Source organism: Mesocricetus auratus, unplaced genomic scaffold, assembly GCF_017639785.1.
Source record: "Mesocricetus auratus isolate SY011 unplaced genomic scaffold, BCM_Maur_2.0 Super-Scaffold_100676, whole genome shotgun sequence".
NCBI classification, from domain to species: Eukaryota; Metazoa; Chordata; class Mammalia; order Rodentia; family Cricetidae; genus Mesocricetus; species Mesocricetus auratus.
The window spans coordinates 98,453,056-98,470,839 of NW_024429266.1; the positions used below are offsets into that span (position 1 = coordinate 98,453,056).

The window sequence follows — 17,784 nt, forward strand, 5'->3', positions numbered from 1 at the left end:
GTGAGGGTCTGGGGGCGTGGTCAGGGGCGGAGGTGCTGAATGGCAGCAGCGGAGGCTTGGGGCTGACTCTAACCCAGGGACAACTGACCTTCTCTCCGCAGTGCTGGGCCGCCCCACCCTGTCGGTGCAGCAGACCCCCGAGGGCAGCCTGCTGGCGCGCTGGGAGCCCCCCGCGGACGCGGCTGAGGACCCTGTGCTCGGCTACCGCCTGCAGTTTGGGCGTGAAGATGCGGCCCCGGCCACGCTGGAGTTAGCGGCGTGGGAGCGGCGGTTTGCAGCGCCTGCACACAAGGGCGCCACCTACGTGTTCCGGCTGGCGGCACGCGGCCGCGCGGGGCTGGGCGAAGAGGCGGCGGCGGCACTGAGCATCCCCGAAGACGCCCCGCGTGGCTTCCCACAGATCCTGGGCGCTGCGGGCAATGCGTCCGCGGGCTCCGTGCTGCTGCGCTGGCTGCCGCCCGTGCCCGCCGAGCGCAATGGCGCCATCGTCAAGTACACGGTGTCTGTGCGGGAGGCTGGCGCCCCGGGGCCCGCGACCGAGACGGAGCTGGCAGCCGCGGCCGAGCCAGGGGCCGAGACCGCGCTCACGCTGCAGGGGCTGCGGCCGGAGACGGCCTACGAGCTGCGCGTGCGCGCGCACACGCGCCGTGGCCCGGGCCCCTTCTCACCCCCGCTGCGCTACAGGCTCGCGCGGGACCCAGGTAGGCGCCGCCCCGGCCCCGGCCCCGGCCCGTCCCTCCCCGCAGGTAAGTCTCGGCCTCCGCGGACTCAGCCCAGGCGCCCGAGGCTCCAGTCGGCACAGGTGGGATGCGGCTCGGCGGCCACGCCCATGGAGGCCACGCCCCTCCCGCTTCTCTCCGCAGCGGCGCCGTCTCTGCAGCAGCAGGCACTGGGGACAGGGCAGGCAGGGCCGGGCCAGGCAGGAAGGCCGAGGGCACAGCGGACCACAGGGACGACAGGGGCCGCCCCATGCGCCCCTCGGCCCGCGCTCGGCGCTCACTCGGCCTCTCTTCTCTCTCTCCCCGCTTGCCGCCACCCGCAGTCTCCCCGAAGAACTTCAAGGTGAAGATGATCATGAAGACCTCTGTGCTGCTGAGCTGGGAGTTTCCTGACAACTACAACTCACCCACGCCCTATAAGGTACCACAGCCACAGCGGGCCACACAGAGATCCAGGCTCAGGCTGGCATCAGCAGTCAAGGCCAACAGAGGTCGGGATTCGGTGACACTCCATCTAGAATTAGTCAGGAAACACCATTTAGTTTACGATCGATGCTCAGTTTGGGGTCAAGGAAGAGTCTGGGACCCAAATGGGTTTGAGACTGAGGAGGATCAGTGTTGGGCCTCTTCCTGGGATCGAGGCTCAGTCAGCGATGGGGCTCACCCCAGGTTGCTCAGTCTAGACTGATACTCAGTCGGGGGTTCCTACTGCAGCCAGAATGTTGTGTGGGGTTGAGGCCCAGCCAGGATTGGGGCTTAGCATTAGGGACTGCCTGGAACATTCGGGTTGGTTCTCAGGCTGGCTTCAGGGCTTAGTTGAGGTTGAAGGTTGACCAGGGGTCAAGGTTTAGTTGGACCTGAAGTTCAGTCAGGATTGGGGGGATCTCAATGCTCAGCTTGGGACTGGGTGGTAAGGACAGGCATCCTGAGCTTGTCCTGAGCCCAGCTGGGGTGGACGGGCTCCGAGTCGCCCTGGTTGAGCCATCCCCGTCCTCAGATCCAGTACAATGGGCTCACGCTGGATGTGGATGGCCGTACCACCAAAAAGCTGATCACTCACCTCAAGCCGCACACCTTCTATAACTTCGTGCTCACCAACCGCGGCAGCAGCCTGGGTGGCCTGCAGCAGACCGTCACCGCCAGGACCGCCTTCAACATGCTCAGTGGCAAACCTAGTGTTGCCCCCAAGCCTGACAATGACGGCTTCATCGTGGTCTACCTGCCCGACGGCCAGAGCCCTGTGACCGTGCAGTACGCCTCCCCCTTCCCTGGTGACCCTGTTCCCTTAGCAGTCAGGCCACACGCTGTCCCCGTACCTCAGCTTCCTACTTACTGAGATAGAGGTCACATGACCCTTCCTCATTGGACTGTCCCCACGAGGCCTGACGCTTTCCTGGGCAACCTGAGCACCTCTGGGAGGATTTGCTGTGCTTCCGGGCTGGGGGGGACCTAACTAGAAGTCCCCGTGAGGAACTAGAGGGGCTACCTGGGAGCAGGGAAAAAAGAGTGTGAGAGTGTGTGGGCACTGAAGCTGGCCTTTGAGGGACACGGAAGTTCAGGGTTAGAGCACCGTGAAGTTAGCAGAAGACAAGAAGCAGGTGTGGGGTATTGGGTGCTGCGTGGGCTGGGGACAGGTGCCATTGAAGCTCCCTCCCCAGGAACTACTTCATTGTGATGGTGCCCCTGCGCAAGTCTCGAGGCGGTCAGTTCCCAGTGCTCCTAGGTAGCCCCGAGGACATGGATCTGGAGGAGGTGAGGCCAGCGGGCGCCCTTTCTCCCCCTCCCCTCCCCCGGGCTCTCCCCTCCCCCCCAGGCCCTCCCCTCCCCCCCAGGCCCTCCCCCTCCCCCCAGCCCCAGGCCCGTGCACAGCTGCCTGTGATGCCCGATATCCCAGGGGCTCTGAGCTGCTGCGCTGCTGTCTCCACAGCTCATCCAGGACATCTCCCGGCTGCAGAGGCGCAGCCTGCGGCACTCGCGCCAGCTGGAGGTACCCCGGCCCTACATCGCTGCCCGCTTCTCCATCCTGCCAGCTGTCTTCCACCCCGGGAACCAGAAGCAGTATGGCGGCTTTGACAACCGTGGCTTGGAGCCAGGCCACCGCTACGTCCTTTTTGTGCTTGCTGTGTTGCAGAAGAATGAGCCTGTAAGTCCTCCTTGGTGTCTGCCCACATCCCAGTTAGAACTTCCTACCAAACTGGAAATAGGTGTGGAAGTGGAGGCCACAGGACCTGTGGCTTGCCCCCGTCACCCCACTAAGCTTATGGACAAGGGACCTCGTAGTGAGCCTTAAGGCCTCATCCTTTGGCGGGGCTGTGAGGAGGAGTGGGGGAGCACAGCAGAGGCGGCACCCTGCCATTGTGTGCTCCACAGAAGCACAGAAGCCTCGAGAGTGGCAGCAGCAGAGGGAGTTGGGAGGCGTCAGGGCGGGGTCGGGCATCAGCTTGTGGCCAGCTCTGATGGCCGCCGCTCCCCTGCCACTCTCCTCCAGACGTTTGCAGCCAGCCCCTTCTCAGACCCCTTCCAGCTGGACAACCCGGACCCCCAGCCCATCGTGGACGGCGAGGAAGGCCTCATCTGGGTGATTGGGCCCGTGCTGGCTGTGGTGTTCATCGTCTGCATTGTCATTGCCATCCTGTTGTACAAGAAGTGAGCGCTGCAACAGGAGGGGGGCGGGGGCCGCTTAGGTGAGGGACCACCACACCTTCCCCAGAGAAAGCCACGGTGAGCCTCCTAGGAGTGGGGGTCCAGACACGGACAACAAGCTCCACTTGCCAGAGTCTGGGGGTCAGCGGGGTGGAAGTCACCTAGTGATAGATGGGGCGCTGTCTGACCTGACCTGTGTGATCTCATTGGATGTTTTCTTCTCTCCTCTCACCTGCATCCGGCCTGCGGACAGCAAACCCGACAGGTGAGGACTGGTCTGAGGCAGGAGGATGGTGGGTGGAGTTTGGTTCACAGCGAGGGCCTGGGATCAGAGCTCAGTCCTGATTTGGGCACCAGCTAAAATTGGGCTTCACCTGGGAGTGAGGCTCCGTCTGGAATTTGGGCTCAGCTAGGCTGATTTGAGACACAGTCTGGGATCCAGGCTCCGTAAGATCAGGGTTCAGTGTAAATGGCCTCTTCCCTGCCTTGGTTACACGCCCCTGGGTGTGCACACTGCTTGATGGGGGGTCCTGACACGGGGCCACCTGTCTCCCTCATTCTCCAAGTAAGCGCAAGGACTCGGAGCCCCGCACCAAATGCTTGCTGAACAACGCTGACCTTGCCCCCCATCACCCCAAGGACCCTGTGGAAATGCGGCGCATCAATTTCCAGACGCCAGGTGCGTGCTGACCTTGGGGCCAGAGGTGCTAGGGTATGGGGCGCTGCGCCAGGGCCTCCTGCACCCCCTGAACAAGCTGGGCCCTGATCGCCAAGCCAAGCTAGTTCTGTGGCAGCCAAAAAAGTCCAAAGAAACAAAACAGACCAGGCAGGGGGGCAGTGGTTTGCACCATAAGGGTCCTCAGGTGGGGTCAAGGGTCATCCTGGCCATTTTCCACACAGACATTGCTAGGTGTCCACATACCTGCCATGCCCTGAGCTTCCTCTGTGGCTGCTGACTTCGTCAGGCCCCACCATCAGCCCCTCATCTGCGTCTCACCAAGTAGACACCTCAAATTAACTGACTGATGCTGCAGTGCACTCTGGGACTCTGGGTCACCTGCTGTGTGCGCACGTGCTCTCTCTCTCTCTGTCTCTCTCTCTCTGTCTCTCTCTGTCTCTGTCTTTCTCTCTGTCTCTCTCTCTCCTCTCCTCTCTCTGTGTCTCTCTGTCTCTGTCTCTCTGTCTCTGTCTCTCTGTCTCTCTCTCTCTCTCTCTCTCTCTCTCTCATCACTAGCTGCAGTCAGTAGGGTTTTCAGGTGGAGTCTAACTGATGTGTGTCTGCCGTGTTCTCCCAATCACCATGAGTCTCATGCCACCCTGAGGTCCAGTTCATAGCAGACATTCACCCTCTAGTGAGACTCCGCGGCGTTTAACAGATAACTCGCCTTCCCGAAAGCTCCCTTACCCCACGGCATCCACCATCCCCCAGGCCCCTTCTCCATAGGGACCCCCTACCAGGTCGGTGTGCCGGAAGGGTTACATAGCCAGATGAGCCCGAGTCTTTGAGATCTCAGAGTCAAAGCTGAAGGAAGAGCTGTGACCCCATGTCACCATGAACCCCCGCAGGCAGCCGCTGCCATGGTCCCCCCTCCCCGTCTCTGGGCTCGGGCCTCAGCAGCCCGCTTGGGCAGCTAAGGTGACACTTGGGTTGTCCCCATCTCTGCTCCCGCTTCCTCTCATCTTGCTTTCCCTGCCCGCATGTCCACTCTATGCTGGCTGGTAGGGCCACACACAGCCGAATGACATGCAGCCATGAGAGTGTCGAGGGGTCTCGGCGTCTCAGCAGCTGGTGGGTGCCCACCGCCCTATAGTGTCCTGGGATCTGCACACCGTGAGGCCCCCGGCACCTTCAGGACACATGGAAAAGTGGCTAGCTGGGGAAATCCCATCACACATGCGCGTAACACGCACTGCACCCGTTTGAGGGCCTCTCAGCCCCTCTGGTCTTGGGAAGAGCAGCACCAGCTGGTCTGCTGTTCGGTCTGCCACAGGACCGCACAGGCCTCATCCTCCAGTCGGGCAGTGGGGGCACCACCCCAGCCTTGTCCGCCTGTCACCTCCTCTAACCACAGCCCCGCTGACCCTGCCACCCACTCATCTCCTGATAGGCATGCTCAGCCACCCGCCCATCCCCATCGCAGACATGGCTGAGCACATGGAGAGACTCAAGGCCAACGACAGCCTCAAGCTCTCGCAGGAGTATGAGGTGAGTGGGGTCACTGCAGGGCCTGACCCTGAGGCCCCAACCCCACTGATCCAGACCCCGACCCCGCCAAGCCTGAGCCTGCCCTTCCCCCGTAGTCTATCGACCCCGGGCAGCAGTTCACCTGGGAACATTCGAACCTGGAGGCCAACAAGCCAAAGAACCGCTATGCCAACGTCATCGCCTACGACCACTCTCGAGTCATCTTGCAGCCCCTCGAAGGTGTGGGGGGCTGCGCATGCGTGGGGGGCTCTGCCTGGGCACCTGGCCTGTGTCAGCCTCTGCTAGGTTGCCATGGTTTGGGAAGGGTTGCCATAGCGACAGGTGTGTGGCAAACGAGTGACTGGCCGCTGCAGTGGGCCCCGAAGAGAAAGCTGTAGCCCCGGGTGCGGCGGGGCCACAGAAGGCCGTCCCCACGCTGGCCACACACTGTGTATCGGGTGGTCAGAGAGCGAGTTGGGCAGCCTCTTCAAAGCTGTCCCCGGCACCTTGCCCGACTGCAGGCATCATGGGTAGTGATTACATCAATGCCAACTATGTGGATGGCTACCGTCGGCAGAACGCATACATCGCCACACAGGGACCCCTGCCTGAGACCTTTGGGGACTTCTGGCGGATGGTGTGGGAGCAGCGGTCAGCCACTGTGGTCATGATGACGCGGCTGGAGGAAAAATCACGGGTGAGGTACCACAGGCAGGGCCTGGTCCAGCGCCTGCCCCGGGGCTCCCGAGGGACTGACCCTCCTAACTCAGCTCCCTCGTCTTGACACAGATCAAATGTGACCAGTATTGGCCCAACCGAGGTACAGAGACTTACGGCTTCATCCAGGTCACCCTGCTGGACACCATGGAGTTGGCCACTTTCTGCGTCAGGACCTTTTCCTTACACAAGGTGCGGCCTGGGCAGGGGCGGTGTTACGCAGAAACGTGTGTCCCAGGCTGACACCACTCCTACAAGCCCACTTGAGCAGTGGACAGCCCCATTGTGAGCGGAGCAGCCACAGTGGGACGAGGCCAACCCAGACCCCTGGCTTGGCAGTGTGGCACACCCTGGCCACCACGGGCTGTGTCTGCTGTGCCAGCCGTCCTTAGCTGGGTCTGTCGTGTGGTCCCGGCTGCTTCTGAGCTGATCAGGCTCTGCCCACCAGGAGTCCTGTCCTGATGGGGAGGAACACAGTCATCTTCCTATCTGTGCACATCGTGGTGTGTAGCTCAATCTGTTTGGTCCAGCGATTGTGACATGGTGAAATATTTTGTGTGTTTCTTGAGGGGAAGGTGCCTAGGGCCCATGGCACCACCTGCCACACAGTTGAGCGGCCATGTGGCAGGAAGGAGCTCTGTGAGCTCATTCACACATGTAAGCATGCTGACCTGGGCTGCCCACCAGACTTCACTGTGTAATGGGCGTTGGAGGAACATGGGAAGGAATAGGCAGCCATTGTGTCATGAGAGAGGCTGCAGGAGGTTTGGGCATCCCGGGCCTGGTTCAGGATGGAGCCCAGCATTGGAGAAATGTGCAGGGCTGAGCTGCAGGAAGGACATGGGCTTGCTTTGACTCTGACGGAGGGGGAAGCTGGGAGGAGCATGCTTGGGGCAGCCGTGGGCCTGGGAGCAGGCTGGGTGAGTCCTGGAGTGAGCACGGGGCTGGTGCATTTTTAGGTATAGGAGGGGAGCTGAGTGGCCCCAGGTTGTGGTCAGGGTATGTGGGTGCAGTGGTTGACACCCTGTAAAAGTTCCTGAACCAGAGAAGTGTGGACGAAGGTGTTCTGGGGTGCACTCAGCCCACAGTGACAGGGTGCTGTCACTCTGGTCCCCAGAATGGCTCGAGTGAGAAGAGAGAGGTGCGCCATTTCCAGTTCACAGCTTGGCCAGACCACGGGGTACCTGAATACCCCACACCCTTCCTGGCCTTCCTGCGCAGAGTCAAGACCTGCAACCCGCCTGACGCTGGCCCCATCGTGGTCCACTGCAGGTGCGCACAGCGCCACCTTTGTCCCCTTGCCCAGCTTGTCCCCCTCCCGTCTCGTCCCTGTCCCGTGTCCTGACTGTGGCGTCTGTCCCCACAGTGCGGGCGTGGGCCGCACTGGCTGCTTCATAGTCATAGACGCCATGCTGGAGCGCATCAAGACGGAGAAGACAGTGGATGTGTATGGACACGTGACGCTCATGCGGTCTCAGCGCAACTACATGGTGCAGACGGAAGATCAGTACAGCTTCATCCACGAGGCGCTCCTGGAGGCTGTGGGGTGCGGCAACACCGAGGTCCCCGCACGCAGCCTCTACACCTACATCCAGAAGCTGGCCCAGGTGGAGCCTGGCGAGCACGTCACAGGCATGGAGCTGGAGTTCAAGGTGAGCGCATGAAGACTGAGTCTGGCACCCTGCGTTTGAGCCCCAGGACCCACGGGCGGGCGGGCACGAGAACTGGCTCCCACAAGTTGTCCTCTGACTCCACATTTCCCAATCACCAAATTAATTCGGCACATCTCCACCTTTGCCCTGACGGTCTGCCTCTCCTCGCCACAGAGGCTCGCCAGCTCCAAGGCGCACACCTCACGCTTCATCACCGCCAGCCTGCCTTGCAACAAGTTCAAGAACCGCCTGGTGAACATCCTGCCATACGAGAGCTCGCGAGTCTGCCTGCAGCCCATCCGTGGCGTCGAGGGCTCTGACTACATTAATGCCAGCTTCATCGATGGCTACAGGTGACTTGGCCCTGCCTTCAGGGGCCTCCGTCCTCAGTCTGTGCCACCTGGCTTTTATTGCCTGTTGTTTGGTTGGGGAAGGTGCGTTCGTGTGTGAGTGCGTGCATGTCTGTCTGTCTGTCTGTCTGTCTGTGTGTTTCCTCATCATGTTTAATGAACCAGGGCCTGAAACTTGCCAGAAGAGTTTATCCTGGGCTCAGGGTTTGGGGGTGGGGGGAGGGTGGGGTCTGACATCACTGAAGAGTAGCGGAGAGCTCACATCTTATCTGCAGATTAGAGGCAGAGAGAGAACCAGGCCTCAGAGCCCTCAGAGCCTGCCTCAGTAGCATCCCCTGACCCTTCTCTAGTTCGTCTGGGGAACTGAGCCTGTGGGGCTCTTCTCACTCAGATCCACACTGACTGAGCTATGACCCCCAGAGCTGTTCAGTCAACAAGCTCTGCCCACTGAGCCTCCTCCGCAGCATGGCCTTGTCATCGAGACAGTTAGAACCCAGAGTACCCTCAGTGACACTGAGCTGAAGTTAAAGTCGGATCTGGGGCTCAGTAGTTAGAGCACTGGCTGCCCCTGCAGGTGACCCACCATGCTCCGCAAAGCCTATAACTCTAGTTCCTGGGAGACCGTGCCCTCTCTTGGCCCCTGCACGAGTGCGCATAGGCACACATAACTTCTGAGACTGTGCATGCATGTGAGTTCTGGCTGGGGTGAGAAAACTCTGTCTGCTGAGTGTCTGATGGCTTTGGAGAGTGGATGGAGAGTGTGTGTCTCACAGTGTCCCGAGGGGTTTGAATTTCACCTGGAAGCTGAAGGGCTCAGCGGGATAGGTTCGAGGCAACATGGTCCTGACTCTGTGCTCCCCCCCCCCACCCTCAGGCAGCAGAAAGCCTACATTGCGACACAAGGGCCACTGGCAGAGACCACGGAGGACTTTTGGCGAGCTCTGTGGGAAAACAACTCTACAATCGTTGTAATGCTCACCAAGCTCCGAGAGATGGGCCGGGTGAGTGTGCACCAGGCCGGACAGGGAGGTCTCATCCAGGCCATGGCACTGACCCGCCCTCTGCCCCACAGGAGAAATGCCACCAGTACTGGCCAGCTGAACGCTCTGCCCGATACCAGTACTTCGTGGTGGACCCGATGGCAGAGTACAACATGCCGCAGTACATTCTGCGTGAGTTCAAGGTTACAGATGCCCGGGTAAGTGGTGGCACAGGAGAGGCTGGGGCAGCTGGGAGGGTAAAGGACATGATGACTTGGGTTTGAATCTACAGCATCCAGGTTGAAAGTTCAGCCCTGTGATCCCTGAGGCAGGAGGATGGGCAAATGGGGCTTGCTGCCTACTGACCAGCCCTAGGACCATGTCAAGAGAGGGAGTACAGCCCCAACCCATGCCTGGAGAGCGTGGGTGACAGGATGGGGCCTGGAGGAGGTAGTGGCAGCCAGGCTGAGTCTTGAGTAGCTGAGGACAGACACTCAGGTAGAACAGAAGCCACCAAGTACAGGGTGAGGTGGCAGTGGCCGCGCATGTTCAGGAGCGGTCTCCAGCAGGTGGTGGCAGCATCTTGGCACTGCTAGGGAGGTATGGTGGATTTTGGTGATTACCGGCAGCTTTGGGGTTTGTGCTGTGTTCTGCTGTGTGGGCTGCCAGTGGCCACGGTAACATCTTGGATGATGGAGATGTCACTCATGGCAGTGGTCACATTGTCTGTGTGGAAGACAACGTTAGATGGTAGGAGGAGTTTGTGACCAGGCTGTCCCCCTCCCAGGACGGCCAGTCCCGGACGGTTCGGCAGTTCCAGTTCACGGACTGGCCGGAGCAGGGTGCACCCAAGTCAGGCGAAGGCTTCATCGACTTCATCGGCCAAGTGCATAAGACCAAGGAGCAGTTCGGCCAGGATGGGCCCATCTCTGTGCACTGCAGGTGAGCATCGCAGATGGGCGGGGCAGCGGGAGGGCTGGCGGGGGCGCAGGACACCAGACCCACGTGACTGCACATCCTCTCCCTGCAGTGCTGGAGTGGGCAGGACAGGCGTGTTCATCACCCTGAGCATTGTGCTGGAGCGGATGCGCTACGAGGGTGTTGTGGACATTTTCCAGACAGTGAAGGTGCTTCGGACCCAGAGGCCTGCCATGGTGCAGACGGAGGTACGGGCTAAGTGTGAGGTGTCCTTGCATCCCGAGCCTCGGTTTCCCTCCTGCTCTCCTCCCCCCTGCAGGTTTGGGCTTGGTCAGATTTCTGGCTCTGGATCACAGATCTTGAATTCAGTGATATTTGTGTACAGGTGGGGAAACTGAGGCTTTTTATTGGTGGAGAATCCCCAACCAGCTCCTAAGTCATGACACGGAGACTTAATATTAGTTATGAATGCTTGGCCTTATTTTATATTTGCTTCTTGCTAGCTCTTGTAGCTTAACCTGTTTCTCTTCATCTTTGTTTTGCCTCGGGCTTTTTTTTTTTAAAGATTTAATTTATTTTATGTGTGAGTGCTCTATTTGCATGTATGACTTTATGCCAGAGAGGGCATCAGATTCCGCGGCAGATGGTTGTGGTTGCTGGGAACTGACTCCGGGTCTTCTGGAAGAGCAGCCAGTGCTCTTAACTGCTGAGCCATCTCTCCAGCCCTGCCAAGTGTCTGGATGGCTGGTGGCTGCCTGGCTTCTGGACCCAGGAATGTCCCTCTTTCTCCTCTGTTCTCTCCTGAGCCTAAATTCCTCCTCCTTATTCCCTCTGCCGCTAGCTCCGCCTGTCCCTCTCCTGCCCAGCTATTAGTCCTTCATATTAGTCCTTCAGCTTTTGATTAGACCAGTCAGGCCTTGGACAGGAAGGTGAAACAGTAACACATCTTTTTTTTTTTTTTTTTTTTTTTTTTTTTTGGTTTTTCGAGACAGGGTTTCTCTGTAGCTTCGGAGGCTGTCCTGGAACTCACTTTGTAGACCAGGCTGTCCTTGAACTCACAGAGATCCGCCTGCCTCTGCCTCCCAAGTGCTGGGATTAAAGGCGTGCGCCACCAACGCCTGGCCAGTGACACATCTTTACATAGTTAAACAGAGGCAGCAGAAACAAATGTAACACCTTTCACACACAAAAGAGGCCAAGGAAGGACGAGGGGGCTACCCACCTTGGGAACCCCTGGGTCGGTGGAGCGGATGCCTCAGTTTCCCCTCTGCCCTACAGGACGAGTACCAGTTCTGCTTCCAGGCGGCACTGGAATACCTGGGCAGCTTTGATCATTATGCAACATAAGCCATGGGCCCTGCCCGATGCCAGACCCTGCGCCACGTTCCCGGATGTGACCCAGGCCCCGCAGGACATGAGGAGGCCCAGCTTCTCGGGACCACTGCTGCTGGCCACTGCCTTCCGAACTCGGCACATTCCTCATTCCCTTCTGATTCCAAACGAGGTTCCAGGGAGGGGGGGTGGGGTGGAGAGCAAAGAGGGGTGCAGGCGCTGCCCCCACGGCCGAGCTCTACGCCAGTGCTCCCCCATCTGCCTGTTGGCGACATTTTCTTTATTTCTTTTTTTTTTAATAGTGTATATTTTTTTTCTCATTTTTTAAAGAAGAAACAAAATCGTGCCAGTCAAACTTTGAAAAACAAACAAGATCACCATGTGCGCCTCCGTGGGAGGCCTATTTTTTCACAGCTTGTCGTGTGGCGGTTATGTGCGAGTGTGGGACTGAGCCTGTGAGGTGTCCCTTGTCCCTGCGTGAGTGGCACACTCTTAGTTCTTCTTCTCCCTCTTTACTTTGTTTTAATCAATCTTCAGACATATCAGATACAGAGGGTGAAGCTGGGGGGGCACTTGGGCCAGACTGCAGGGACGGCCACCAAGGACACTGGTCGGGCCCTGGCCACCAGGGGCGCCCTTGTCCACTTGTGGCCTCCATGCCCCAAATGGAGGACCTGATCCCCAGGACTGTGGGACACTGGGGCATCGGACCCCCTGGAGCAAGTGTAGAGCAGGTCAGCTCTGTCCGTGCCGTTTTTTGGGCAGAAGCAGCGGGCTCTGCCCCTGTATGTAGATAAACCGACTTTGTATTAAAGGAAGATTCGTCCGACCTCAGCGTGGGCTTATCCTTGATGCTGCCGGGGGAGGGGAGACAGGGAGTGATGACCACCGGACCCAAAGGAGGGTTTGTCCTCCCAGGTGAGGCCCCACAGCAACTTAGGAAACAGCTTAGTGGGCACAGTGCCTGTGAAAGTATGAGGACCTGAGTTCAAATCCTAGCACCCACAGAAAAACCAGATGTGTTGGCAAATGCTGGTCACCCCAGCACTGGGAGGTGGAGACAGGTGTGTTCTGGGGCTGACCAGCCAGCAATGCGGACTGTTGCAGGGCTGGGGAACGGTAGGGAGGACATTGAGAAGGCAGAGTGATGGGACAAATCTGCCATTAGTGACCCGAGCTCTGAAGTGCCAAATTCAGCCTGACCAACAGGCCAGGGGCCTAAGCAACTCCTACCCAATCCTCAAAGCCCTCCAAGAAGGCATCTCTCAGGTTTCTCTTCGAAGGCTGCCTGAGCCTTGAGTGTGTCCCTCTGGACAGATTGAGGTGACAGTGCCTGACCTTGGGGGTGGAAGGGATGGAGACCTTCCCAGAATCCCTCACTGCCTGGGTCCTTTTCATGGCTGTGTAATACTCCCGTCTGGACTGAAATTGGAGCTCTGAGATCCTCATACAGAGGCAGGAAATAAGGGATGTGCACAGACAATACTAGATGTTCATCTTCTGAAGCAAGATGCTCAGCAGTGCTCAGTGACAATGTCCTAACCTTGAGGAGCAGCGACTGCGTATGCACCAAGCAATTCAGACCCTGGGTTGAGCAACTGTGTTTCCTTCACTAACAGCCTTATATCATTCCCTATTGAGACCAGGCTGGCCTTGAACTCACGACCCTCCCACCTCTGCCTCCCTGAGTTCGGAAATTATCTGCGCATGCCACAGTACCTGGCTAAATGCATCTTCAGATGACTGGTTTGCTTGGGATGGCCCTGCTCTGGGCGATTATATAGCAGAGAAAGAGCCAAGGGTCAGGTTACCAGCCCCGTTGTCTGCCCGTTTGTCCCCCCACCCCAAGATTAATCTTTTATTTTTCCTTGTGAGTGTGGCACCTGTGGGTGGCAAGTTCTTTTCTGATTCTCACCGTCGTCCTCTGCCGAGGTCACTTCACAAACCACAGGGAAAAGTAATGGGTGGGGTGCTCCCAGATGCAGCCTGGAGAGGGAACCAGTTCCAATAACGAAGCTTGTTCTCTTGGCCAGAATGTATTAACCTCGGGGGAAAGCCTTGGACTTGTTTGCACTCCAGTCAGGTGGACGAATGGTCCCGCACGGGCTGCCCCCACCCCAGGCCCTCAGACAAAGCTGTGGTGTCTACACCCAACAAAGGCAGCTGCTTCCCCTTCTACCCGTCTGCTCCCTCAGCCTGTGTCCTCCTGGACTCCTCGGCAGACAGGGAGACGGACCACAGCTGGGACAGTCCCCTCACCATGCTTCACACAACCCTCTACAATCCCCCACTGCTCCTCTGACCTTCAAGCCAAACCTCAGGCAGACGTGGGGCCCATGTCACAACCCGGGCTGATCCCTGAGGGTTATCAGCTCAAGGTCAGCCTGACAAAAGCGAGGACCACAGAAATGTCTTGGGAGGATGTAAAGGTGTGTGTGGCATTGGGATAGCATACAGTCATAAAGAAAATGGAGACCCTGACACTGGCCCGTGTTAACCGACCAGGTGCTGGCGAGAGACCCAGACACAAAGGCCTCACTGAGGACTCCATGACAGGAGTCTGGGATCCATAGACAGGAAGCTGGTTCTGGGAAGGCTGGGGCTGGGGTGGCACAGGGTGACAGTTTCTGGTGGTGGTCACTTTTGACATAATAGGAATTTTGAGAATCAGAAAGCCTGTATGGTTCTGTGGATGTTAAAACAAGAAAACAACACTAAGCCAGGCGGTGGTGGTGCACGCCTTTAATCCCAGCACTCCCGAGGCAGAGGCAGGCGGATCTCTGTGAGTTCTAAACCAGCCTGGTCTACAGAGGGATATTGGAAGTCAGGGCTACACAGAGAAACCCTGTCTCAAAAAAAAAAAAAAAAAAAAAAACAAAACACAAAAGAAACCAAACCAAAAGAGGACTCTCAGAAAGGCCCTCTGTACCCGACCTGAGGACCAGCTGACAGGAATGCTCCTTAACAAACTTACCATTTTGTCTTGGGGGAAATGTCACACAATTAGCCCAAGCAGATGATAAACAAAGATAGAGGAATGTTCTGGAAGGAGTATTTGCTTTCAATTAGAGCGAGGCCAGTGATGTGGGAAGCCGAGGGGCGAGTTCAGGGTTGAGCTCCCCCACTGGGGGCGTGGTCAGGGATCCTGAGTCTGGTGTCAGCCTCTCCCACCCTCCCCCCTGCGGGGCTGGGGACCTTGCAGCCATCCTGAGCACCCTTCTCATTCCTTGGCCAACAGCACATGGATGATTAGTTTTTATATAAGAGTTGATTCAAATAATTAGTCCCCACATATCAGCGTCTGCAGTGAGGGAGGAGGCAGATAAATTCCTTACTTAGTCTTTTAGAAACAATTAACGTCATTATTAGCTTTTAATTAGGGTGATTATGTCCTCATCAATACGCGTTATTGCAGTCGTTACCAGACAGCTGTCGAGGCAGACTGTATATCAGATGTCCGTGTCTGTCCCCCGCTGTCCCACGTGGGATTTAGTTACCTCCTGTCCCTTCACCAAATGCCAGTCAGACTCCTCCCCGTGACCCTGCTCACGAGATTCCTGAGCCCACAGGGGCCTCCTCCTGCCTGTCCCGGAGCACGGTGACTGCGTGTCCCTTGGAGTCACAGGTAAAGGCAACTGTGGAAGTTTTTTTTACAAGAGCCCATTTCACTACTGTGGGGGCCACACCTGCCACCCCAGCATGTGATGGCTGAGGTAGGAGGATCAGGAATTCCTGGCCAGCCTGGGCTACGTGGCAAGACTGTATCTCAAAGGAGTTGGGGGGATGGTGCTGGCTGCACCTGGGTCACTGGTGACCAGCAACCTTGGGTCAGTGCTACCCCCTGTCTGGGAGGTCATACGGGTGTGGAAACCCCTCCCGGACAGTCCCTGCTGATTCCAGGTCCTGTCACATCAACCATCACAATGAAAGAAATACAACACCCCAAAATAACCACAAAAGCTTGACATTTTAATCCCAGCACTCGGGAGGCAGAGGCAGGCCAGCCTGGTCTACAGAGCGAGTTCTAGGACAGGTTCTAAAGCTACGCAGAAACCCTGTCTCGAAAAACCAAAATAAATTAATTAATTAAAAAAATCTTGACATTATGGCTATTTTGCCATCACTAGATGAATGGTCAGAAAATTGTGGTTCATGGTAGGCTATCCCTCAGCCAGAAAAAAGAACCAGGCCGGGAACATGCCTGGTTGAGTCCCAGTTGTTCTGAGGGACAAAGGCCATGAATGACCTCTCTGAAGAGCCAGGAAGCACTGATGGTGGCTATGAATGTGGAGTATTCTGGGGGGAAAAATGTACTGTTGATATTTTCTTGTCAGTCAACAGCATGCATTAGTCAAACTTGTGAGTGAGTTTCAGCACCAAAATGTGAGTGTGAGTGTTACAGCTCTGGAGCTACAGAGGCGCCCTGACTTATCTGGAAGCCTGGTGCCCCAATAGGACAGCCCTGGAGGCTGGAGCTGCAACAGGACAGCTCAGCCCTGGAGAGAAGGATGTCCTGACTTGCTGGGAAGCCAGGCTACCTGAAGCTGGATTGCAGTGGAGGATGTCTCCCCACAGGATATAGCAATTGTGCTCCTAGCCGCAGTTACCAGAGTTCTGCTCTGTTCCCCTAAGGGAACATCCTAGCAGAGCTACTTCTTAGCCCAGGATGCTACTTCTTAGCCCAGGATGTTACTTCTTCGGCTACAGTCTGCTAAAGCGAAGCCACTGCAGAAATGTAGCAATCTCCTCGGCTCTGGCAAAACGTTGTTACTTTTCTGCCCCAGCCTTGCTCAAACTCCTTAAGGGAAATCTCAGCAAGTTTCTTCTGATCTTCCGGTTCTTTCTTCGGTTCTGCTCAGCCTTGCTTCGCCTCCCTAAGGGAACGTCCCAGCAAGTTCTTCTATTCTGTGCCAGTGAATGAAGATCTTCACCCAAGACTCTTGAGAAAGATTTATTCAAGAAGGAGGAGTCCAGGAGAGAGGCTGCCTCTGCCAGGGTAGGAAAGGAGAACAAGGCAGAGGGCCTCCTTAGGGGCGGAGTTTTCCCAGGAGAAGTTTTTCGGCTCAGGGATTGGTTAGTTTTCCTGTTCAGGAATTGGTTAGTTTAGTGGGTCAGAGGCAGAGATGGCTCTGATTTCAGGGCAAACTTTCTTTCTCTGGTCCTTTCTAGCCTTTTGGCTCTAATTTTAGGGTCAGGGTGTATTTATTTCACTGGCTCTGATTCTAGAGACAAAGTGTGTTTCCTTGGCACTGGTTTCAAAGTCGGGGCGTTTCTCTTTGGTTCTGGTTAGGGATAAAGTGTTTCTTTCCCTGGCTCAGGTTTCAGATCCTGAGTTTGCTTCTTTCACTGGCTCTGGGTTCAGAGTTCAGGGACTCAGGGATTGGTTGGTTTCATGTTTCAGTTGGTCAGGGGCAGAGGTGGTTCCCGTGTCAGGGTCAAAGTGGGTTTCTTTGACTGGCCCTTTTATCCTGCAAAACTTACCAATACTTGAAGGGTTAGGGATGTGCAGGGTTTGTCTGTGTTGCTTTGGAGCCTGTCCTGGAACTGGCTCTGTAGACCAGGCTGGCCTCGAACTCACAGAGATCCACCTGCCCCTGCCTCCTGAGTGCTGGGACTAAAGGCGTGCACCGCCACCACCCAGCTGCCACTGAAAAAATTTAAAAGGCGATGATATTAAATGTGAGACAAGGGTAATTAGTGATCAAAAAAATGTCAGCAGTTGAACATAAGTGGAAAAGTTCACAACCTTACATTGTAGGAAAAATGACTTCAGGGAATTGGTTACCTAATGGTGGATAACAAATTATTTCCAAGACTAGTGCCTCAGATTCATGTGTAGACATTACCTCAGTTTCTGAGCTTCAGGGCCAGGGGTGTGAGTGGGATTCCTAGCCTCATGATTTCTACATAGGATTCCTCATCTGAGGGAGTCATTCAGAAGTAAAATCCCTACATACAATCCCTCAGTGAGGGGCTGGGAGCATGGTCAGAGGTGGAGTCCCACCTAGAATAACCCAGTGAGAGGCCAGGGCATAGTCAGGGTAAAAGAATGGATAATAGAATTAAACCCCTAATGACAAAGGATCTGTTCCTGGGGCCTAGCTGCCCTACTGCAAATATTGACTGACATAAAAAGCTAACCTTTGCGGGAGGGCCTGGACCCTCCCTGGAATGAAATAACAGACTCTACAGATCCCCCACAGAGGGCCTCATCCTCCCTGGGGAATGGAGTGGGGATTGGGTGGGGGGCTGGGGAGGCTGGTGGGGGGAATGGGCATGGAGGGGAGG

General features: G+C 56.8%; 1 protein-coding gene across 5 annotated transcripts in view; it reads left to right on the top strand.

Moving 5' to 3' along the window:
- Ptprs (protein tyrosine phosphatase receptor type S) overlaps nt 1-12,325 on the top strand; it is a 60,253-nt gene extending 47,928 nt beyond the window's left edge. For 4 of the 5 annotated variants that reach the window (XM_040739213.1, XM_040739212.1, XM_040739215.1 and 1 more), the window contains 19 exons: nt 1,043-1,140; nt 1,717-1,970; nt 2,378-2,471; nt 2,647-2,862; nt 3,208-3,365; nt 3,616-3,627; nt 3,929-4,041; nt 5,471-5,568; nt 5,664-5,787; nt 6,069-6,244; nt 6,337-6,456; nt 7,382-7,536; nt 7,631-7,916; nt 8,091-8,269; nt 9,141-9,267; nt 9,339-9,464; nt 10,034-10,188; nt 10,277-10,412; nt 11,443-12,325. In XM_040739213.1, coding sequence (XP_040595147.1) covers nt 1,043-1,140; nt 1,717-1,970; nt 2,378-2,471; nt 2,647-2,862; nt 3,208-3,365; nt 3,616-3,627; nt 3,929-4,041; nt 5,471-5,568; nt 5,664-5,787; nt 6,069-6,244; nt 6,337-6,456; nt 7,382-7,536; nt 7,631-7,916; nt 8,091-8,269; nt 9,141-9,267; nt 9,339-9,464; nt 10,034-10,188; nt 10,277-10,412; nt 11,443-11,511 — 2,696 coding nt within the window. In that variant the 3' untranslated portion in view covers nt 11,512-12,325. Of the gene's footprint in view, nt 1-101; nt 702-1,042; nt 1,141-1,716; nt 1,971-2,377; nt 2,472-2,646; nt 2,863-3,207; nt 3,366-3,615; nt 3,628-3,928; nt 4,042-5,470; nt 5,569-5,663; nt 5,788-6,068; nt 6,245-6,336; nt 6,457-7,381; nt 7,537-7,630; nt 7,917-8,090; nt 8,270-9,140; nt 9,268-9,338; nt 9,465-10,033; nt 10,189-10,276; nt 10,413-11,442 lie in introns of all 5 variants that reach the window. The other variant, XM_040739216.1, reaches the window with a different exon arrangement.
- The last annotated feature ends 5,459 nt before the right edge of the window (nt 12,326-17,784 follow it).